Here is a 24,627-nt window from a genome sequence, read left to right on the forward strand (position 1 = left end):
CAGTGAGTTAGTGAGTTAGAGGCCTGGGCTACAGGAGACCTTATCTTAAAAATAAGAAGTTGGGGGAGGGAGGATACTGCCTCTCCCAGGCGTTGGAAGTACTTTGAAATCCCGGCCTCGTGCATTGTTCACAAAATCAAATGGAACAACTTTCTTTGCTTCCTGCCCCACCCCTCCCATCCGCCGCGGTGGCTGTTCTTGGCAGAAGGCCAGACTGGCACCCGGTAATTCCACGGTACATTGTGTACATCTGCATTCATTTAACCCGCTATTTAAAGCGGTCCTTTACTGCCACCTGTAAGAGACAGAGTCATAATGACACTCCTAAGTGACTGGGGTGGGGACCAGGTTTTTTTCTCTCAAAGATGCCTGAATCTGCGAAGTGGTTGGTACTTGGAGAAACCTGAGAAACATCTAGAGACACGTACAGGACGGGAGGCGAGAGGAGGCGCGCGAGATTGTACAGGGTCCTGGCTCCAGCTCTCCACTTGGTGGCTCCGTCTCCGAGACAAGGGCAAGAGGGAACCTGCACAGCCTCGGGTGAGGCCTGATTACCAGCCTGCTGCCATTTGGGTTTGAAGAATTCCTGAATCTCCCCAGGGGGCTGGAGATGCGAAAGAGGGTGGAGACTGGGGACTCCTGGGTGGGACCTGCGGGGGGGGATTCGGAGCGCAGGTCGTCCCCTACAGTCTGGGAAACTGGATTGTGGAGACGACGCTGGGCTTTGGGGGGCATCTACGCTTCTGTGCGCGCGGCACTTGGTAGCTCCGGGTGGTGGCAAGCTGGGTGAAGTGGGAGCGCGAGGGCGAGAGGAAGTCAAGGCTCAGAAGCATCAGAAAACGCTTCCTTAGCTCTGCGTGAGCTCTAACTATCCTGGAGGGGTTTAGTGGTGGGAAAACCCTGCACCGCGCATTTCCAAGTCACCGGTGGCTACGCTCCGAGACCCCGACAACCCCAGGGCGGATACCCCAGCGATACTCAGTGCTATTGAGCAGCAGGCAGCGACCAGGACCGCGTGGCTGTCGCGCGGCGCGCTAAGCCAAAAGGTAAACGCCGCCGGGCCTGCCCACAGCCTAGCAGAGGCGGCGCGGCCCCGAAGCGCCTTCGGTTCTAAGGATCTTCACTTCTGGGAAAGGACAGGGAACTGTCAATCAACGAGGGAGGGAGCGCACCGGCGCCGGGTGATGTCAGCGGATCAGCTGCTCCACAACAAAGAGGGGGCATTACAGGAGAAAGTTGCCGCGGTCGCTGCACCCCGGAGCCTTGGGGACCGGGGACGAAGGGAGGAGGGACGGCGGCTGCGACAGCCGCGGCAGGCCGAGGAATTGAAAGGACTGTAGGGGGAGGCAGCGCGAACCGCCTCGACTGCTCCTCCTCTTCCTCCCCCCTCCTCCTCCTCCTCCAAACTCGCAGGGCTTAGCCCCAGCGCTCGCTCAGCCGCCGCGAGCACCCGGAGAGACGGGAACCGGCCGCACTGCCCGGTGCTGGGCAGGGTCGCAGCCGCCATGGATAGCGACGACGAGATGGTGGAGGAAGCCGTGGAAGGTACGACCGGCATTTCTCCAGGACCTGGGGGATGGGGGAGGCGCCTGGGGCCGCGAGCGCGAAAAGAGTGGCAGTCTGTGACTAGCGCCGGGCCGGGCCGGTGGTCACCGCGGTCCCTAAGCGGGTGGCCGGTCGCTCGGCTCGGGCGGGGGCTGCACTGCCACCGCCACGCCGCCGGGAGCGCGCGGGGCGCGGCGGGGCACAGGCGGGGAATGGGGCCCCGCGGGGTCCGCGGCCCTGGGAAGACTCTGCCCCTGCATCCCGACGGGCCACAGCAGCATCCTCCCTGGGAGTTGCGAAGCTGCCCCAGCACTCTGGCCTTGGTCCTTGCGGGGATGGAGGAGGGGAGGGCGCCGGAGGGCAGTCCCTTGAGGCCGGCGACCTCCGCGGAGCAGCCGCGTTTCAACCACCTCGACTTCCCCTCTCCGACCGCCATCCCTTTCCTGACTGAGTCGCTGCGTCCCGCGGCCACCAGGGCCCTGTCTAGGTGGGTCTCCCATCGCAACGTACCCAGTTGCACACCACCAGGCACATGGCAGCCCCGGCCGCTCCTCCGAAAAAGGATGAAATCATTGCTAGATAGTGCAGTGCACACCGCTCCCCACCGGGCTCGAACGCTCGGCGTCTCGGAGGCGGCTAGCCCGGGTCGGCGCTGCCCCCGGGCGAACTCAGCCACCCGCTCCCTCCCCCTCCCTGCTTCCGTGCCGGGTGCGGGCGCTCGAGCCTGGAACGAAATTGCTGGGTGACACTTAACTTTCTGAATTCCGAGCTGTTGGCTGCGGGTGATATCACCGCCTGGGTGTCAGGTTTCTCCGCCCCTTCTCGAGCACCCCTCCCCCGACTTGCGTCGCCACAATGTTTTGCTGAGTTCCTCCGCCTCTTTTTTTAGCCCCCAACTTCTAAAAGACGCGGTGGGGACGTTATACAATCTAGTTGTTTGTGTCATGAGAGGTTATGATTTTGCAACAATGAACACTGTAAAACGGTCTCCAGGGTATTTATTATTTATTTTATCCTACCCCTCGATAATGCGCCCGTGATGTTTTGCAAGACTGAATAGTGTTGTTCCCGGATTTGTTAAACGGAGCATCTCAGTAAATAATTTGAAGTCGCTGGTTGAATCTGATTTCGATCTAATTTGTGTAAACAGGTTCTGACAAACGATAAAGAAAAAGAAAGCGGCGGTGTTTCACAACGCATATGAATATGCATTTGTTAATGGTACACTGGGAGAAATCCCTTTCTGATGCGCTCATAAACATAACTGCTTTTCCAGGCTTGTGGAGGCTTAGGGTGAGATGAAGTAGAATCATTTTTTTTTTTTGCTTTGAATTCTTGGAAAGGCATCCATTCTAATTTAAGTTGTAAAACTTCTTTCTTCATCTAGTTTTTAAAAACAGTTTTAAAGTGCATGGTTTTGCTTGGAACTAGAAGAGACTAGACATATGAATTTGCAGAGCTTATATTTCTCCACGCAAACTCAACGTTGAGGTTTAGTGAGGCCCGGAGGACTCAGACACAGGAAGCCTTCTTTAACTTTCAAGTTACTGACTTCTTGCACCTTACTGTTAGGATAGGAAAAACAGTTCTTAACAAATTGCTAGTGTTGCTCTCATTCCTTTCTTTTTCTTAAAACTGTCTACTTTTAGTTTTTAATTTATTTTTATTTCATGTGCAGCGGTATTTTGTCTGCATGGATGTCTGTGTGAGAATGTCAGATCCCCTGAAACTGGAGTTACAGACAGCTGTGAGCTGCCGTGGGGATGCTGGAAACTGAACCCCCGTCCTCTGGAAGAGCTGCCAGAGCTCTTAGCCTCTAAGCCATCTCTCCAGGCCCTCCTCCTTCTTTTTACTATTTTTATTGTGTTGTTGTTGTTGCTTTTTGCTTAAAATTTTAAAAAATAAACCATTGATCATAGATAGTACGCCAGACAAAACCACCTTCTGCCATGCTGCTGTTTAGAAAATGTGTCCTGTTCTCTATGACCCTACCACTGGCGTGGGAACAAAAACCTGGCATGGTGGCACACACCTGCCTGTAGAGGGGGAGGCAGGAAGGTCAGGAGTTCAAGGTCACCCTCAGCTGTGTAGCAAATTCAAAGCAAGCCTGAAATATAAGAGATCCTGTCTCAAAATAATAATTTTAAAAGTTTGTTTCCATGTGGATTGTGAGTTATTCCAGTGGACTCAAAACACTAAAGTTTCTTCTCTTTTTCTTTATCTTTTTTTTTTTTTCTGAGTTTTTGAGACAGGGTTTCTCTGTGTAACAGTCCTGACTGTCCTAAAACTCACTCCGCAGACCAGGCTGGCCTCCAACTCACAGAGGAGATCCACCTGCCTCTGTCTCCCGAGGGCTGGGATTAAATGTGTGTGCCACCACCGCCCAGCTTGAAGTTTCTTTCCATAAACAGGGACGTTTGTTATATAGGATGAACAGGCAGTGTTACTATAAATCAGGAGTTCACTTGAGCAAGAAAGGCACAGTTAACAACCATGCTGCAACGGCTGACTTAAACCCTGGCATGCCTTTGGTAGTCACTCCATTTTACCTGAAAGTAAACAAGCAGAATAGCTTTCTTGTTTTGCTTTTTGTGGTTTTATTTATTTATTTACTTTGAAACAAGATCTCTGTAGCCCACACTGGCTTCAAACACTGAGCCATTCCTCTACCTGAGTACTAGGAGTACAAGTGTGAGCAGCTATACCTGAATTTTTTAAACAACAACAACAACATTTCATCTATTTATTTTGCTGTATGTGTTAGGCAGACAGTATGCCATGGAGCTACATACTTCAGCCCAAAAGAAAATTCTAAGAGTTTAAAGTCCTTAGAATGGCCAGGAATAGTGAGACATTAGCGTAGTCCCAGTTACTTGGAAGGCTGAGGCAGAGAGCATCACTTGAGCCTGGGAGACTAACAGAGTTAGACCAACAGAACCTGGACCAATAGTTACATCCTATGTCAAAAAAAAAAAAAAGGAAGGAAGGAAAGAAAGAAGAGAAGAGAGCTGAAGAGATGGCTTGGTGCTTAAGAGGATTTTATGTGCTTTTACAGAGGACCTGGATTTGGTTCCCATCACCCACATGGCAACCCACAACCACCAGGAACTCCATTTCTGTGGGCACCAACACTCACACATATAAAATAAAGTAAATAAGTCAGAAAAGAAAAGGAAAGGAAAGAAAAGAAAAGAAAAGAAAAGAAAAAAAGCCTTTCGTCTCATTCCAAGCTGGGTTTGCCGGGTGTCTGGAGCAAGTGTGTGCTTGCAGGAGGACCCTGCTCCCTTGGCCTTTCTTCAGACATCATTGGCCCTGGCACTTTGCACTGCTGTTTGCTGGAAATCTAACGTGCATCTCTGAGCTGTGTCCTAACCAGAAACCAGTCTGGGTACCTTGCTTCTCCGACACCAGCTGCTCAGCGCTGCACACGCACTGTCTTCCCGCCGGCTCCCTTGTCACAGCTATTATTAACATCCTCCCTGTAATTGTTAGCTCTTATTGTGTGCAGCGTCTGGGCTAAGTGCTTCTCAGACATTATCCATCCAGTCTTAGGAGTCAGGTACTATATTGTCCTCATTTTACAGAGAAACTTAAGTTAAGAACACTTGTCAAAGAAGGGAGACAGGCTAGACTTGAGAAATTCCTTTGTCAATTGCCCCACTGTTCTTTCTAAGCCTGCCTACCTACATGTATTCCTTCCTTCCTTTCTTTCCCAACAATATCTCACTCTGTATTTTATAGCCCAGGCTAGCCTAAAATTTATTATGTAGCCCAGGCTGACCTGGAACTCACTATGTAACCCAGTTCTCCTGCCTCAGCTTCCTGAATGCAGAATGACAGTGTGAACCGCGATACCCAGATACATCTTCTTATCTTTTTAAGGCATTTCCCTTTAAAATTATTTTTGCTTGGATTCATTTATTTTATTTTATGTATATGAATGCTTTGCTTGCACGTATGTCTGAACATTATGTGTCTCCTGGGACTAACATTGTGGACATCTATGAGCCACCATACTAGGTACTAGGAATTGAACCCCAGGTCTCTGTAAGAGCCGCTCATGTGAGCACGCGCGCGCACACACACACACACACACACACACACACACACACACACACACACACACTGAGGCCCACAATTCCTTGTGGCCTAGAGAAACAGATGGGATAAGACTTTCCTGAAGAGGTGGCGGAATTGAGCTGAGAGCGGAGTTTAGTGAGCGAAGATGAGCAGTGTGGAATTGTCTGGCCCATCCAGAAAATACTCTTTGGCTCTAGCTGAAACATGGGGGCTGAAAAGAAGAGATGACACCCAAGGGGGAGCTGGGAAAAGGAAGCCGGGTCATAGACTGAGAGCCCAGGCTGTGGGTTGAAACTGAGGCTGTGGAGCCGGGAATGGCAGGGTCGGAGCTACTGGGAAGTTCAGTTGTCTGATGCGCTAGGCAGTTGGAGGGCTGGAGCCATAGCTGAGGCCAACACCTACAGGCTATTGCGGTATCAGATGTGCAGTCATGAAAGTAGAAAAAAATAAGACTAAAAGCCTGGAAATTCATAAGACACACTGAGGGAAAAGTGCTCGAGATGGGAAAATATCAGAGTCCTCAGAACAAGGAGCCCAAGTGAAAGCCAGTAGTTCCATGTTCTACTGTCCCAACCACCTCCAAACAGTAAGGATATTTTCAGTCCCTTCCTGTCTGATCCTGCCTGTCTCTTCCATGTGGCTATGATGTGTGCCCAGGACAGTGTGCAGTGCTCCGACTGCACCCATTCCATGTGGGCCACATGAAAACTGGGATCCTCACCAGCTGCCATTTGGGTTCCTGTGCCTCTCACGGCCACTGTGGCTATAGCAGGAAGAAATCTCGCTCCTTGCATTGATGAGCTCGCCTTTTCTTAAATGATTTTTGTGGGGGGAGAGGAGGAGGTGTTTTGTCAGCAAATCCAGGGGTGTGCATAGGTCAGGAGTTCTTGTTCTGAGGAAAATAATCACACTGTCAGATTTCTGTGAGTAACTGGGAGGCGGCCAGGGACCCATCTCCGATCCACAGCCAGTTTCGTAACAAACTAATCTTATCAAGTTAAGAAAAATGCCTCTGCTCAGGGGTAACTTCAGGGGGGAAATTTTTCCCTTTCTATTTGTTTGGTAGATAAACATATTTAAAACAAAATGGGGGAAAAAATTCTAGGCGTGTTACTTTTTCTTTTCTCCGGCTACTATTCAGTCTGTCTGTGGACAGATCCCGGGTGGCTTGTTTGCTGGGACTGTTATTAACACAAAGCAGTCATTCCAGTGAACTTGGCCTGTTGTTTGGGCCTGGTGCCCACCTTCTGTGTAGTGGGAACTGGCCTGGAAGGTGGTTTGCTGACTCGGCGCATTCTGTAATAGTCAGCAAAGACTAGAGTTTCCACACTGAGTTAGGCAACTCAGGCAAGGGATAGGAATTCGCAACCAGGATGTGATGCGGAGAATCTTGGCAATTCTCTGCAACCTGCCCACAAAGCCTCCTTCATTTCTCTATAAGGAGCCTGGGCATTGCTGGTGGTTTCCTTGTTTCTTTGTTTGTTTGTTTGTTTTTAGAGATTATTTTTTAAGTTGAAAAGCTAGATTAAAAAAACCAAAATCACAGTACACTATTTGCTCAATAGCGCACAGTCATTTACATGGTCATAAAACTTGAAACATTGATTTTTTTAAAAAAAACATATATTTTCTTTTCATCATACTTGGTCCTGGATTATAAGAGTATTTCATACAAGTGTGTATTGAACTTTGGCTATATTGCCCCATACTCTGCTGCCCCCCCCCCATTTAATCGCCTTTGTCCCCCTAAACAGCTTCTCTTTCTCTTTCTTTTTAAATCTATTATTTATGTGTTTACTGGTGCCATGGAAGGGCATGAGAGAGTTTGGGATTCCCTGGAGCCGGAGTTGCAGGCATTCCTAAACAGCCCAATGAGGTGCTAGAACAGGGACGTCAGGATAGAACAGAAAGCTCTTTAACTGCCCGGCCTTTGCTAGCTCTTAGAGCAGGCTCATTCTGCCATCAGAAAGGAGAAAGAGCGACCAGTTTGTTTGCCTTTCTCTAGACAGAAACAAATTGGTGGGTTTGAGGCGGAGGCTTTTTTTTATTTATTTATTTAGAGTGGTCTGCAGTCTCTTGCAGGTACCACCTGGTGTTGTGAGGTTGAAACAAGGTGACAAGAAAGCGTCTAGCCCAGGCCCCCAAGCAAGGAGCTTCGCTGTTGTTTTCTTCTCTGGATGGTGGCCTCCTCCCCACGAGGCCGGCAGCTAAGGCTGTGATACCACAGAACCTTGTTGTCCCAGCATTCACATAAGAATCGTGCCAAGATCTCACACAGCACTAATACTCAGTGACACCAGGACTGTAACAACCTAATCTGTCCCCTAGCCTTTTCTGCTTTGCAAGTCCTTTTGTTGTTATTGTTTTGACTGGGGCTGTTTGTTCTGTTCCGTGTTCCGTTCCGTTCTGTTGTGTTTTGTGTTAGAGACAGAATGTTATGCAGCCTAGGCTGGCCTTAAACTTGGTATGTTCCGGGGCCACCCTTGAACCCCTAATCCCCACAGGAAGATTGCAAGCTTTCAGGACCAAGCCCAGCTTTTGGCTTTGCTGGTGTTTTACATTGCCCAGAAAACTACAGTACATGTGGAAGTTTCGGATGCTCCTCTAGTTTCTAATTCTTTTCACTGTGGGGCACCTAAGGATGGAAAAAAAAAAAAAAAAAAACAAGTAAAAATGGAAACCCTGCTGAAGTCTGACGGATTTCAGAACTTGCATACGCAGCCAGACTAGCAGAGACTGGCCACCTTTCCAGACATCTTCTAAATGCACAAGGTCACCTGAGAAGTGACTGTCACTCAGCAGTTCTCTGGGATAGCATGAAGGAGGTCCTCCTTCTTGGCCTGCTGCAGAGGGGTTCACAGGGAGCAGGGGTGAGACGCCCACGCCCTCTCACCTGGAGTCGGAACTGCCCTCGGCCAGCTCTCGGTTACACAACACCTTCCATTTGCTTTAGAGTCTGAGTTCTGTGCAGAAGGTGACACACCTTCAGTGTTTGATGCAGAAATAGGACGAGGGAGGAAGGAGCCCAGGAAGGATTTCACCGGCCTCTTTCCCCGCAGTGTTCGTGCTTATCCTAACGTTTCTCTTGATCTCGAGTAGAAAAACAGTTTTACTAACAACCGATGTTTAAGGTCTGAAGTGTGCGAACCCTTTTTCCATTGTGGGAGTGTCTCCGACCCATCAGTAATTACTCTCCTGAGATACTAACCTAATTATTCTGTTATCTCCACCTAAATCAAAAGTAGGACACTAAATTCATAGGAATGTTAATGGCTGTGTTTAATTGATTTCAGTGTTTCATAAGAGCAGCCTTTTAGTTCTACATGGAGTATTTTTTTTTATTAAAAGAGAAAAAAGGTAAATTTGATCTGTTTTAATGAAAGAATATCACCAGTAGGTAGTTAGAAAAGAGTTGTTCGAATTATCCGCGTGACTCAGGTGTCAGAATTACATCACGTCATTCAATTTTTCTACCAAAAGAAAGTAATTTTGGACCAGGTCCCTGCTGACCATGGATTTTTCTGAGTCTTGTAGCAAAAGGTTGTGTTTAAAGAAGGGAAAAAAACCTGCCTGTGGTGTATTTACATAGCCATATAGGACTGTCTGAGGTGTATTTACCTAGCCCTATAGGACTGTCCGTGATGTATTTATCTAGCCCTACAGGACTGTCCGTGGTGTATTTACATAGCTCTACAGGACTGTCCGTGGTGTATTTACATAGCTCTACAGGACTGTCTGCGGTGTATTTACATAGCTCTATAGGTATAATGTATGTGGTGTATTTACCTAGCCCTATAGGACTGTCTGCGGTGTATTTACATAGCCCTACAGGGCTGTCGGTGGTGTATTTACATAGCCATATAGGGTCTGGAGAGATGGCTCATGCTAAGCACACTTTCTGCTCTCGTAGAGGACCTTGGTTAGGTTCCCAGCGCTCACATGATGGCTCACCACCTGTGACTCCAGCTCCAGGGGATCCAATGGCCTCTTCTGGCCTCTGAAGGCAGGACCCTTCATATGTATGGTGCACATAAACTCAACCAGGCACAGACATAAGTAAACAAATAAATAATAGCATGCACTGTTGTTCTATGTTTTAGGTAACTCATTTCATGTAGAGTCAAGTAGAGTGAGGAAACGTATTTTGTTGCTATTATTTTATGTGTCAGTAGTCAATAATAAAAAGAAACATTTGATTTTTTTGTGGCTACTGCTTCCTTTACAACTTCTATTCTCTTTCAAATTTTTATCTTTCGGTGCTGGAGTATTATTTGTGATCTCAGACATGCTATATAAGCATTTTACCACTAAATTCTATCCTTAGCCTGGTACTCTATCATCTTAAAATAAAAGTTTTAGGAGATTGAAGCATTCATTGCGGCAGCAAGGGTTCTGTGTTTATGCCAGTGAGCCATCTGGAAGCCATGTTCACGTATTTAATATCCCTGCATTGCACGGTGTTCAGTATTCCCGCCCATGATCCAGGTCGTTAAGCCAAGGGAAAAGACAGCAAAATAATTGCTGTCTTTATTTTCATTTCTGCAAAATCTACTCACCCAGATGATGGGGGGGGGCGCTAATGAGGGGTTCATGGGGTTCGCTAAACACGGAGGTGGTAACAAAGAACCTAGACTCTGACTCCAGATTTGGGCTTTGGGCTGTGTGGTCTAACCAGAAAGCGCCAAGTAGTCAAATGTGAGTGTCAGACTGTACCTGGGGCCCAAGACCACTATTTCAGTGGCAATGTGGACATGTTCATCTCCATTTAAAACAGAAGCTCTCTGACACATAGGGAGTATGGAAGGCTACCATTAAACATTCACAGCTGAAATGATTTTGTTGAGTAGAGAACTTAGGATTAGCTTAAGTTTAAGTTTAGAAGGACTCTCGGTCGCAAAGAATTAAATATTAGGACAGTTTTCGACACGTGACTCTCTTCTTTGTTATCTGAATGTAAGATTTAAAAAAAAATGGTGTGTCCGGACTGTACTGGTGCTCAGTAACATACTCTAGGGTAACATAAAATCAGATTGCATGCTTGCAACATATAAGAGCTGCAGAGTAGGGGCTGGAGCAATGGCTCAGTGGTTAAGAGCACTGGCTGCTCTTCCAGAGGACCCGGGTTCAATTCTTCAGTTCCTAGAACCCACGTGGCAGCTCACAACTCTCTGTAGCTTAAGTTCCAGCGGATCCCACACCTTCACACCAATGTAGTGGATGTGACAATAAGATTGTAACTCAGTACCATCTGAGCCACCCTTCAGGTGGCAATGAGAAGCTGGGACATTCATTCCAAACTTAAGTACTGTGGGGAAGCTTGGGAAGTGGGAACCAGTGCTGTAGATGACCCCACTGATGATAAATCCAAGTCCCAGAGAAAAGACAAGCCAGCCTGTCCTCAAACGAGCCCGGGCCTTCCTGTGTGGACTGACCAGTTCATAAAGTATACAAAACATCCACTTCTGCATGCTGAGTCCTTCCAAGACACAGAAGCAAGGGCTGGCCCCATGGCTCAGCAGTTAAGAGCATGTGCTATTCTTGCAAATGACTGAAGTTCAGCTCCCAGCACCTAGGCTGAGCAGCTCACAACCATCTGTAAGTTCAGATGCACAGGGACCTAGGCCCTCTCCTGGCCTCCACACGAAGAAGGGGCACCTTCGGCAGCTCTGAGCCGACAGCGGTCGCGTCGTGTGGCTGGTGTTAAGGCATGGCCTGTGCTTCTCTCTCCCCAGGGCACCTGGACGATGATGGGTTACCACATGGGCTCTGCACCGTCACCTACTCCTCCACAGACAGATTTGAGGGTAACTTCGTGCACGGAGAAAAGAATGGACGCGGGAAGTTCTTCTTCTTTGACGGCAGGTAGCCCTCGCTGATCTGATTTGTGTGGGGTTGGAGGGGGGGGTGTCTCCCAATTACTTCAAAAGAAGGAATGATACAAATGCATGGATTCAATTAAAAGTTTGTGGACACCTCATGCAGAAGATGAGTGAGAGTAACCCCAATGTGTAGGCAAGGCTTTGGTGACCAGAAACGACAGTGGTGGCCATACGGAAGTCAGCCTGAGGTGTGCTGAGCCTGGCATTGTCTGTCCAGTGATGTCCTGCTAAGTCAGATTCAGGGGGACCCATTTGCACAAATACAGTTCAAAAACCTGTAACATAGCTCAATGACATCACACAAGCGGGAAAGCAAGAACTGACAGCCCAGGTTGTCCTCTGACCTCTACATGTAGCATGGCCCTCACTCATATGTGTCTATGTGCACAGGCACACACTTCATATATGCACACATACTCACACATCGTATATGCATGTACAATACCCTTTGGATACCTGGTCCCAGGGTCTCTTTCAAGGTGTTGGCATCAGTGGCCCCTCTTTCAGAAGCTTCTGTCCAGAAAGTAATTCTCCTGCTCCACTTCCATGACAATTTAGCCAAAGCTCTCCTACTGGAAAATGGCTATTGTTCCTTTGCTCTGAGATTATTTTTTTATTCATTCAATGATGTATGTTTTTATAAATGTCTTCTTTCCCCTCCCCACCTAAGGAGAATTTCCTTGAGTGCAGAATCTCTGTGACTTCTACTATGCTTTATGACACTTTCCCTTAACTTAATACTTTAAAACAACGATAGTATAGTCCTTGCCATGTGGATGTGGGAACCGAAAACAAGTTAGAACAGATGGCCACACACATACACACACTCATGTACTCACCCATGCACAAACACACACATGCACACACACCCATGAGCGCATTCGCACTTTAAATTTGGTAGTTAGATAAGGATAGCCAACAACTGACTAACGTGTAGGAAAACAGTCAAGCTACTTGGTTGTATTTAGTTATATGTAGCTTTACAGACCTGGTGTACAAGAGCATTAATGAGCTCATTTGAGCTAGACCGAGCATTTAAACCAGTGTGCCAAAAATGCACTCCCTGTTAGCCACAAGAAACTGAACCCTTAGTAGGCAGGTGGGGACCAAGATTCCTCTTCAGATGGCACACGGTCTGGAACATGACATCAGATGTGTATGGTCCTGAGGATACTGTGGGAATGCTTTTCTGGTACTGAGAATGCTTTGTTATCTGCACCTCTGATTGTAATCTCTAATCTTGATGTTTAGTACAGTTTAACTGTTCTCTGTTCCACCAAAATGTGTAAAAATAGAGCCAGAACTTGTCACTAGCTTAGAATTGGGAGAAGAAAAAGAAAAACAAACCATTGGCATCTACTTTCAGGCTATGGAATGGGAATATTAGGGAATCGTGTGGTCTGAAACCCAAGACAAAAGTGAGGTAGTTTATTATATGTATGGTTATCCTTTGGTATTGGGAAACCAAGGACCTCATGATGCTGAGTGTTCTACCACCGAGCTTCATCTCCTGGTAATTTATTATATGTATGGTTATCCTTCGGTATTGGGGGACCAAGGGCCTCATGATGCTGAGTGTTCTACCACCGAACTTTGTTGCCTACTCTTTCAATGCTGTTCCAAGTTGTCTGGCTGTCCTCACACCTGCTGTCCTCCTGCCTCTTCTGTAGAGTGCTGACGTCACCAGCGTGTGTGATAGAACCCAGAGTGTAAATATTTACTGTTAGTGCTTTTCCTGGGTGTGCCAACTGGTTTTCAAAGGATTTGCTATGCTTTTATTTCTCTATACCCAAGTCATTTTTCTTTTGTGTGTGTGCATATGTATGATATGTGTGTATATATGTATATGTATGTGTATGTGTGTACACACTTGTGGAGGATAAAAAAAGCTTCATTGTTGTTCCTCATTGCCATGAATCTTGATTTATCCTTTTTTTATTGCATTAATTGATTTATTGGGAGGGGCTAAACATGTCACAGTGTGTGGAGGTCAGAGGACAGCTTGCAAGAGTTGGTTCTCTCTTTCTACCATGTGGGTGCCAGAGATGAAGCTCGGTTATCAGGCTTGGTGGCAAGCCTTTACCTGCTGAACCATCCAGAAGGCCACATCTTAGTGTGCTCTGTGTTTCTTTGTTTTGAGACAGGGTCTCTCCCTGACTTGAAACTCACCAAGTAGGCTAGGTGGATTACAAATCCACGCCGTCATACTTGACTTTGTGTTTTAAGTGGGTTCCAAGGGACAAAGGCACAGCCTCATGTTTGCAAAGCAAGCAACTTGTCACCTGAGCCCCAGCCTCCCAGAGCCAGTTTCTGACTTTGGCTTCCTATATTGATGTGTCCTAATCAGGGGACCCTACGCGCTGGAGGCCAATGAGCACAGCTGACATTTCCCAGGTTCTTACAAGGTGCTTGATCGTGTCTCAGAGAAGCTGGGGTGGAAGTGAATTTTTGAAATCACGTATTCCAGCCTCTCATGTGAGGCAAAATCCTTTCTATGTTCCTGACCATCTTCAGGCTTTTGTTGGAACCACGGTCAGCAAGCAAATACATTTGGATTTACAATTCCATGTTTATAAAGAAATTAAGGCTTGGGGAGGCTGAGTAACTTTCCCAGAGTTCCCTAACTAGTAAGAATAGAGTTGAGATGAATTTATTTCTATATTTTCTTTTTTTGTGTGTGTGTGGGCGGGGGGGATTCGAGACAGGGTTTTTCTGTAGCTTTGGAGCCTGTCCTGGAACTAGCTCCTGTAGACCAGACTGGTCTTGAACTCACAGAGATCTGCCTGCCTCTGCTGGGATTAAAAGCGTGTGCCAACATTACCCAGCCATTTCAATATTTTCTTCCTCCCTTCCTTCCTTTTTTTCCCCCTGAGGCAGAGTCTCGTGTACCCCAGGCTGGCCTCACACTCACTTTGTAGCTGAGCATGATCTTGAACTCCTAATCTTCCTTCCTCTATCTCCCAAGTTCTGAGATTACAGATGTGAAACACTGACTAAATTCATTTTCACAGGCAACCGTTTTTTTCTTACTACTTCTGCCACTGCGTTCTCACCAGAAGTGAGAAAATAGTAATGGGTCTGCTTCCTTTTTTCTGTGCTTTCTTTGTTTTCTTTCTTTCTTTTCAAGGCAGGGTTTCTCTGTGTGGCCCTGGCTGTCCTGGAACTCACTCTGTAGACCAGGCTGGCCTCAAACTCACATTTCTTTGTTTTCTTTAAGGTTACTTCTTAGCTATTTTTGGTTTATTTGTTTGGTTGGTTGTTTAGTTGTTTGTTTGTTTTCCAAGGGTTTCTCTGTGTAAAGCCCTGCTGTCCTGGAACTAGCTCTTGTAGACCAGGCTGGCCTTGAACTCACAGAGATCTGCCTGCCTCTGCCTCCCGAGCACTGGGATTAAAGAAAGGTGTGTGCCACCTCCATCCGGCCAGGTTCTTTTCTATAGGTGCGTTAGCTCTTGCTAGGAGCCCGACAGGTTGATGGAAGGTATTCCTGAAGGGTCATCTTCTTTGGTAGTGGCCTCCCCAAACTCCTGTTTTCTCATTTGTAGGATGGGGACAAATGATTGAGTGAGAAAAGCTACAAAGACCTTGGAAGACATTGCACATCTGCCAAGTGCCGGGGGAGGGGATGGATGGAGCTGGTGACTAATCCTGATGTTCCTCCACTCTTAATTGATTACAGTGGCCTAGAAGACTGCTTGCTAGGGAAAAGATCAAAGTGTCAAATGTCTTAACGTTGCTACAGTCACGCAACCATCAACTACTCCTAAAGGTGTGGCTCCCCCATTCTCCTCCCCACCCAACCCCATCAGCAAGCAAGCAGTTCAGCACCAGGTACCAACCAGTGTTCACACACTCCAGTTCATTTCTGATGATGTCTACCTGAGGTGTGTTCACCTCTCATAGTTCTGGAGGGTTGAGAGCTTGGAGATCAAAAGCTATTAGATTGGAGTCTGGCGGGGACCTGCTTCCTGGCTTACAGATGGCTGCTTATCTTGTCACGGGCTGGAGAAGGAAGCCAGAGAAAGCAACCTCCCGTGCGTCTTTTATACGGGCAGGAAGTGCACTCAGGAGGGCTCTGACTTCATAATACCTCCCTCAACACATCACCTCTTAGGACTACCCCACTGGGAAATAAGGTTTCAATGTACAGATTTTCCAGGGACCTAAACATTCAGTCCATAACAGTACATTTTTCAGGGTTTCCTCTTAAAGAAGAGAACAAAACTGTGCTAATTGCTGTTATTTTGGGTCTTTGTGATCATCAGATTCTCTAGACTCACACATCCTCTGTGAAAGGATTAGAAACAAAGACAGAAGCGACTTTGAAGGTGCCCGGCACATGGGCTAACAAACTGCAGGAAGAGCTCCGCTGTTTGCCCATCCCACCCTGAAGGCTGAAGGTGTTATCTGGAAGTAGCTTTAGCAGATAGGTTTCGCCTTTCTCTGCTTGCAGTATTGGCTAATAATACAGCCACATGGAATAGTTTCTAGAACCATGTTTTCAAACTAAGCCACAATTCGATTTGTTAGAGATGAGACTTGAATGTAGAATCTGATTCCCTTTCAAGTTTCTTTCTCGACTCTTATATTGACGAGGACATACTAGCAGGTGTGTCCAGACTTTTATATTGGTCACAATGTTCCAATATAGAAAGTTAGACACACCTGCTAATATTTTTTTGTAGTTTCTTTTTTTCTTTAATTGAGATATACATTTTCTCTGCTCCCCTTCCTTCCTTCCCTCTCCTCTTCTACCCTCTCCTGGGACCCCAACACTCCCAATTTACTCAGGAGATTTTGTCTTTTTCTCCTTCCTATGTAGATCCAAGTATGTCTCCCTTAGGACTCTTTGTTGTGTGGTTTCTCTTGGCTTGGGATACAGTGTTATTATCTACAAAGTTCAGACTTGAAAAACACAGTATAATAGAGTTACCAAAAGAAAAAAAAATCTTAAGTTTTAACCAAGTTTGAGATTCAGTGTTGGCCACATTTATAGCTACCCCACAAGCTACAGGTTGGGCACACCTGTTAGAGAAAAGAAACAACCGTTAGGTCCAGAGGTGGAAAGGGTAGAAACTCCTCAGTCTCCAAACTATGAAGAAAAGCTAAACTTCCTAAATACTTTTGTGTATTCAGACACTATGAGGCGACTTCCAAATGAAAATACGGTAATGTTTAAATAAAATGCAGGTGTGTCAGTTGGGGTGCGCAACTGCTCAACTTCTCCTCTATTTAAAGTTCTAGTTCCTAGTTTAATTGTTTTTGGAAACTTAGCACCTCGTAAAATAAAAAGGCTTGGCCAGTCGGTGGTGGCGCATGCCTTTAATCCCAGCACTCGGGAAGCAGAGGTAGGCAAATCTCTGTGAGTTTGAGGCCAGCCTGGTCTACAGAGCGAGTTCTAGGACACGCTCCAAAGTTACACAGAGAAACCCTGTCTCAAAAAAAACAAAAAATAAAAATAAAATGTTGAAAAAATTAAAAGGCCTGCATATGTGAGGAGTAAGAAATGTAGTTAGGCTGATGTTTTCATTTCTCCTAAGTTTTCCAGTTGTTTGCTTCAGATACCATTGCCAGAAAAACCAAACCATGCAATGCCCATTGTGGTCGTTTCTTAAGATCATCCTGAGGAGTCTGTCAGCAGGTTAAAAGGAAACATGGATTAAGAACATTAAAACTGGGCCTAGAGAAATGGCCTCCTGGTTAAATACTTGCTGCTTTTTCAGAACGCCCACGTTAGATAACTCACAACCACCTGTAACCCCAGATCCAAGAGACCTGACACCCTCTCCTGACACACACACAAAGAAAGAAAGAAAATTGACACAGCAGGCGCTATTAGTGGGGGCCTATGTCTACAGTTCCAGCACTTGAGAGGTAGAGGCAGGAGGATCAAGTGTTCACCGTCATGCTTAGCTACATGGTGAGTTCAAGGCCAGCCTGAGTACATGAGGCCTTGTCTCGAAAGGAACAGCAGTGAGATACGGAGCTGAGCATGGTGTTCTAAGCTTGTAACCCAACACCAAGGAAGAAGAACAGAGGGGTCCTGAGCTTGAAGGTAGTCTGGACTACGCAGTGAAACCCTGCGACCAAGGGCGGGGCGGGGGGGGGGGCAAGGAAAAGAAAGACGATGGGGAGGGAGAATGGAAATGTGTGATGTTTACATAAAAAGGTCAAACAAATACTTTGGATCAGAATAGTGAAACTCTATACTTTCTGTAGCTTAGTGATACTTAAGTTTGTTTGGTTTGTTACAACGAACACTTTGCTTTTTATTTTTAACATAAAAGGTATCTATTCCTTTCTTCCATTCGATGGGTCATTCATAAATTACTGCAGAAAGAGAGACAGCTTTCTTACATCCCTGAAAAGGTGCTTTCCAGGGTCTGGAATTTAGGCTAGCTGTAATGCCCTTTGCTATCCCGCCTTCAGAAACCGCGCTCACTGTGCACCGTAAGCCTGCTGTGCACAGAGGAAAATGACTGTCTCCCTTGAGAGGGGAGTGAGAATGCGCTCACAGGCCAAGAGGTGAGGACAGACCATTGGACATCATTGGGACTGAGATCAAAACAAGATGACTCAGTGGAGCTGGGTGTAGAGGCCCCTCCCTGAGTCCCAGCGCACAGGCAGGCGGATCTCTGAGCTGGAGGCCAGGCTGGTCTATATGGTGAGTTTCAGGACAGTCAGGGCTATACAAAGAAGCCCTGTATGGGAAAAAACCAAAAGCAAACAAACAGAAAGATGACTCAGGGGTAGAAGCATCTGCCTGATGATCTGAGCTCAGCAGTGAAAGGAAAAACTGATTCCCAAAGGTTGGTCCCTCCTGCCTCCTTGTGCAAGCCCTGGCATGCATGAACTTACACTCACAAAAACATTTGCAAGTCTGTGCTGTTGTTTTTAACTTTTCTGAGAGACCTGTGACTTTTAGATTTGATCATGAATCTGAGAAGTATTGGCAGGTATGTCTGTTGGGACAACACCCAAATATACACAGGAACGTTCTGAATGTTACTGACAATCTAATATCAAACAGGTTGGCAGAACTAGCAAAACCTCAGACAACAATGACAAAGCGTGTTTTTATATTTATATCTTATATTCAGTATTTGAGATATGTACCCGCTGAAGTTGAGAACCTGTCTAAAATCCAGGCTTCACTGAACATCTTGTGTCTTTTTCCAGGGTTGGGAGTTCAAAGCAGGGTTTCTCAGTACAGCCTTGGCTATCCTGAAACTCACTTTGTAGATCATGCTGGTCTCAAACTCACAGAGATCTGCCTGCCTCTGCCTCTTTGCCGCTCTGCTTCTCTCTCGGCTTCTCTCTCTGCTTCTCTATCAACCTCTCTCTCTCTCTGCTTCTGCCTCCACCTCTGCCTTCGCCTCCCAAGTTCTGGGATTAGAGGCACGAACCACCACCTTCTGGCCCCATCTTGTATCCCTCCCAGAAGTGAAGAGATGGCTGAACCTCTTTCCTGCACTGCGCAGCAGCCCATCCGTTGATTAGCACTTCTTCTCCAAGCCAACTCTTTGTTAATTGTGTGAATCTAATGACAGTCGAATCTCATTGATTCAGCTTCACTGATTTAGAGTTTTGATTACTTATGCAAAAGCTATGTGAAAGTATACTTTATTCCATTCATGAATTTAATAAGCCTATTTGTCATTGATAACGCAAACAAAGGGGAAAGAGAACTATTTATCTCCTTGGGAGACCACAAATAGTGTAATTACCATGAAGCGAGACGCTGTCACAGTTCAGGCTGTGCGTTTCGCTTAATAATTACAAATCGTTCCCAATCATAAGACAAGATGTCACTAGACAGAGTCAGGGACAGGTTGCCCAAACCCTGTGCCTCGCTTTGCATTCTACCTTCCCCGGAACATGGTGTGTGCTTATCTTACCTAGCTAAGTACATGATGTGTGCTTGGCCTACTTAACCCAGTACACAGTGTATGCTTGTTCCAGTGTAAAGAGATGCGTTTATCCTCCTTACCCTGTAAGTACTGTGTGCTGTCCTGCATGGCCTCTTGAGCAGTGTGTGCTTGCTCGGTCTTGTTCTTGTGCTGGACTTATTCTGTGCACCATACAGGCTAGAGCCCCACACAATGCTCACGACATAGAGTGCATACCTTAAAATGCTTATTAGTGAAATCTGGGACAAAAAGCCAGGTGTTAAACCGTCTTTGTTTCTGAATAGCTAGTATTTATCTTTTTGGTCTTTAAATTACATTTGTTTATTGTGTGTACATATGTTATGGGTAGGGAGGTGGAGGCCTGCGTGTGGACATCGGAGTACAGCTTGCCTCTGTTGGTCCCCTCCTTCCGGGGTGTGTATCCAGGGAATCGAACTCAGATCCTCAGATTTAGCAGCAAGTGCCTTTACCCTCTGAGCTGCAGTGTTAATGCTCACATTTAAGATTTTAAAAATGGTTTGCGCTGCCCTTCCGTTTATTCCAAATGGTATTTTTGGTAAACTTCCTTCCATTGCATAAGGATATTGGACAGAAAATGTATTTCTGAACTTCCAAATGTGTTTTCTGAGGACAGCGGTAGAAGGGTGGTAAAATCACTTTGAGTGTGCTGTGAGGTTTCTTCTGGTCCAGCCGCGGATCTCAGGCTTTCACAGGCTGCTAACGGGCTGAGCAGGGCTGAGCCTGCAATCTCCCTCCTTTATGTCCATGATCCTTTATGTCCATGATCGGGCACATGAGCACATGTGTACAGTTGAGTGTCACACGCATGACTCCATGAACGGCATATACCACAAAAGCCCTGCAAAATTAGCGTGTAACCTAGGTGTGGACCCAGCTATAGCATCTAGAATTGTGTGTGCATACTTGTGTTGTTCACACAGTGACAAAATCATCTAATAGCACATTTTCAAGAGCCTGTCCCTGTCACTGAAGGATACACGACCGTACAACACAAAAATAAGGCCTCGTCTGTCTTCCAAAGGTATCAAAGGAGAGTCTGTTGATTGGATGCCAGTTACCATTGCTACTGTAGAATGAAATATTAGTGACTTGAAAGTAACATGGACATTTGCACAAGCTACCCCACACTTGTGCGATTGGAGAGCTCCGTATGCCAGCCATCTAAGAACTGCACAAGAAACAAATTCCCCACTGTTAGGTAGAGTGTAACAGTGGGAATGCTGGTGCCCCAGGGTAAGCTGGGCATCTGCCTGGCCATGGAGACACAGGCAGCTGAGACTTGTTCTCAGCCCAACATGGGTTTTTTTTCTTCTCTCTTTCCTTTAAGCAAAGAAAAAAAAAGATTCACAGGAATCAGGAAATTATGGGTCAAAGCTTGCTCAAGCCCAGGGCCTTGGGCATGCTGGGTAAATGCTCTACCAACAAGCTGACGTTACCAACCAACCACTTATCACCTCTGCCTTTTCCCAAGCCATCCATCCATGGGCATTCCAGATGTTGTCTTGGATACATGAAAACAGAGCTGGGCATGTGGACCCTTGGACCTGATTCTTTATTTTAAGATGGCTCAGTGGGTAAAGGTGTCTACCTCCAAGCCTGGCAACCTGAGTTTGATCCCTGTAACCCACACAGTGGAAAGAAGGAACCAACAACCGCGAGATACCCTCTACCACCGCATGTATGAGAGAGAGGGAGAGAGAGAGAGAGAGAGAGAGAGAGAGAGAGAGAGAGAGAGAGAGAGCTGTAGTGCTGTGTAATCTGACTGTTTCTGTTCTCCCTTGCTTCACAGTACCCTGGAGGGATATTACGTGGATGACGCCCTGCAGGGCCAGGGTGTATACACCTATGAGGATGGAGGTGTTCTCCAAGGCACATATGTGGATGGTGAGCTGAACGGACCAGCCCAGGAGTATGACACCGACGGAAGGCTCATCTTCAAGGGACAATACAAAGACAACATTCGACATGGAGTGTGCTGGATCCATTACCCGGTAAGCTGGCGCCTGTACCTCTGAGAGAAAGGAGCTCGTTTTAAGACAATGTTTTGACTCCTCGTGATAAACAGTACAATGTATCTGCTGTGAAGTCACGGATCAGCCGCTATTGACTAGAGTGTCTGAGGCCCACCTGCCTGCTGTTGCTCGCTATGACTTTGATGATTAGGCTTGAGGTTGCTATTAATTATTCTTCTGAGTCATACTGAGTAGTCCTGAGTGTTTACTCAGCACTGAAACAAACTAGTTTTATTGTACCATTTCTAAAATAAAAAAAAATAATAAGTTGCTTTTAAATCCTTTGGCATGTAGAAAGAAGTGGTGGGGGTTATTTCATCATTGAAATACATACGAGGGATGGCTGGGTGTGGTGACATGCCTTTAGTCCCAGAACATAGTGAGATCCAGGACAGTCAGGAGTATGTAGAGAGACCTTGTGTCAAAAAAAGAGGGGGAGAATAAATTCATATGGGGGAGAGACAAGGTTTCGCTGTGTAATCTGGCTGGCCTCAAATGCTCTCTGTAGACCAGATTGTCCTCAAACTCATAGAGATCCTCCTGCCTCTGCCTCCAAGCGTTGATATTAAAGGCGTGTGCCATCTTGCCCAGTTGTTGCTTAGTTTTATACGTGAGACTGAATCCTTTTTGGAGTCTCTACACCATTGCAGCTTTGTTTTTACAGCCCTCTCGCTATGACGATGCGTCATGAACTGCACTGCCTACATTAAGATGATTTAACTTAACTTGCCTTTAAGTGTTTGGTAACTGTGCTGATTTTTGAGTGAACTACAGCAAACAGACACGGCAAAGCCCATGATTTGGAATTAATAACTTTTGTTTGCATTTCAAATATCCCATCTGTTGTTGATGAGTTTGAAAACCATGTTTTGAAAAACAGACCGTAAGATATACTTTGTTTACTATTTATCATGCCCAGAAGCTTAACTGAAAATACCTTTCTACTGACTCTGAGTTATTAGCAAGAGCAGGCCAGACAGAGCCATGCTTGCCTGGAATCCCGGCATTTAGGAATGGAGGCAAGGGGATCAGACGTTCAAGGTCAGCCTCAATGATAGACAGAGTTTGAGGTCTGCCTGGGCTACATAGTAAAACTTTGTCCCACAAAAAGCACATTATTACATGTAAACCAAGAAAAGAGGTCCTCAGTGAATGCACTTACACGTTGTTATATTTATTTATGCGTTGTTTGTGTGTGCATGACGTGTGGGGATGCATGTGTCATGCATATATATGGCAGCCATGTGAGGGCAATCTGTAGAACCCATTCTTGTTTCCCACCTTCACATAGGTCCCAGGGCTCGAGCTCAGGGCTGTGCAGCACCTTCACCCCACCCCGTCCCCCTTCCTGAGTCATCTCACTAGCTAACATTACTATTCTTTTTAAAAAAACAGCATACACGGTATTTATACTTTTACTTTATTGTTTTAAGATTCTTTTACTTATTTTACCTATTTGAGTGCTCTACCTGGATGCATGACTTAATGCCAGAAGAGGGCATCAGATCCCTAGATGGTTGTGAGCCACCATTTGGGTGCTGGGAATCGAACTCAAGTCCTCTGGAAGAGCAGCCAATGCATTTAACTGCTGAGTCATCTCTCCAGCCCCACATTCTTCTTCTTTTGGGGAGAGGGGTTATAGAGTTTATTTAGTGGGTTATGGAAGGGAAGGGGGAGAGGGAGAGGAAATGAGGAGAGAGAGAGAGAGAGAGAGAGAGAGAGAGAGAGAGGCAGCAGCCCCCTCTTCAGAAGAGAGACGGGAAGAGCCACATTATTATTCTTTAGAAACTATTTAAGTGTCTGAAAAGATGGCTCATCAGATAAGAGCACTTGCTATGAGTATGAGGACCTGAGTTCAAATCCTCAGAAACCAAGTAAAAAGCCTGGCTTGGTCACATATGCCCTTCCAATGCTCTCACTGAGGATCTCTGGGGCTGGCACACCCCCAAGTTCAGTGAGACCCTGCCTCAAGGGAATAAGGCAGACAGAACAGGATATCCAACATCGTCTAAGTACAATTGTTGCTGCTGCTGTTGTTTTATTTTTTGAGACAGGGTTTTTCTACATAGTTCTGCCTGTCCTGGAGCTCAGTGCATAGGCCAGTCTGGCCCCTGTCTTCCTAGTGCTGTGATTAAAGGCACACACAATGGTGCCCATCCAGTTAATTGTGTTTTTAATCCGTTGAACTTGACATTGTTTATGCACCTGTGGTCCCAGCTGCTAGGGGAGCCTGAGACAGAAGGGTTTAAGCCTTGAAGTTTGAAGCTGGGGAGATGGCTCAGCAGTTAGGAGCTGCTGCTGTTTTATCATGAGGACTGGAGACCCAATACATCTCTCTCTCTCTCTCTCTCTCTCTCTCTCTCTCTCTCTCTCTCTCTCTCCATCCACAGTGGGGGCTCTAGAGATCCAACAACTAACTCTCTCTCTCTCTCTCTCTCTCTCTCTCTCTCTCTCTCTCTCTCTCTCTTTCTCTGTCTCTCTCTCAGCATCCACAGTGGGGAACTCTAGAGATCCAACGCCTCTCTCTCTCTCTCTCTCTCTCTCTCTCTCTCTCTCTCTCTCTCTCTCTCTCTCACACACACACACACACACACACACACACACACACCATACATACACACACAAAGAATTTTAAAAAGAAACTGTGTTCTAAGGGACGAATGTGGTTGATCTCTGTCTAAGACTTGCACAAACATTTAGGTCTCCATTTGATCGGCTCTGATCCATCAGACATCGTTTAGGGGACTCTCTGGGTAGAAGCAGACAATCAGGGGACAGGTGCCGAGGTATCTACAGTTCTAACACTGAGAGTGGGCTTGCTGCGTGGCCAGGCGGAGCTCCACGATGCTGGGGAGCTACTGACATTTGAGAGAGGCTTGTCAGGAGAACGAGTGGAGCCCTGTGTAGGCAGAGGATGGGAGAGACGAAACGGGAATTCCCAGCGACTCCCACTCCCTGTCCTTTCGCTCCTGACGAGGATCAACTGAAGCCCTGTGATGAGACCGAAGGTACACTGAGACCATTTCCTGCCTTCATCTCACCGAGTGGAGCCAAATTTTGAAACCCAGATGTACAATAACGGTTTTCAGAGGGTTTTTCGGGCTCCTGACAATTTCATAAACACGGATCCATCATATGCACCTCTAACTCAGCTTTCCAGTCCCCCCAGATGCCCCCAACATG

The 24,627-nt window shown here is 46.5% G+C and overlaps 1 protein-coding gene across 1 annotated transcript in view; it reads left to right on the top strand.

Moving 5' to 3' along the window:
- Positions 1-695: 695 nt before the first annotated feature.
- The window catches only part of Setd7 (SET domain containing 7, histone lysine methyltransferase), a 46,663-nt gene continuing 22,731 nt past the window's right edge, over positions 696-24,627 (top strand). Inside the window, exons 1-3 of the mRNA XM_048424509.3 lie at positions 696-1,545; positions 11,358-11,487; positions 21,222-21,423. Coding sequence (XP_048280466.3) covers positions 1,506-1,545; positions 11,358-11,487; positions 21,222-21,423 — 372 coding nt within the window. The 5' untranslated portion in view covers positions 696-1,505. The remainder of the gene's footprint in view (positions 1,546-11,357; positions 11,488-21,221; positions 21,424-24,627) is intronic.

The sequence above is a fragment of the Myodes glareolus genome, chromosome 20, assembly GCF_982192425.1.
Source record: "Myodes glareolus chromosome 20, mMyoGla1.1, whole genome shotgun sequence".
Lineage (NCBI taxonomy): Eukaryota > Metazoa > Chordata > Mammalia > Rodentia > Cricetidae > Myodes > Myodes glareolus.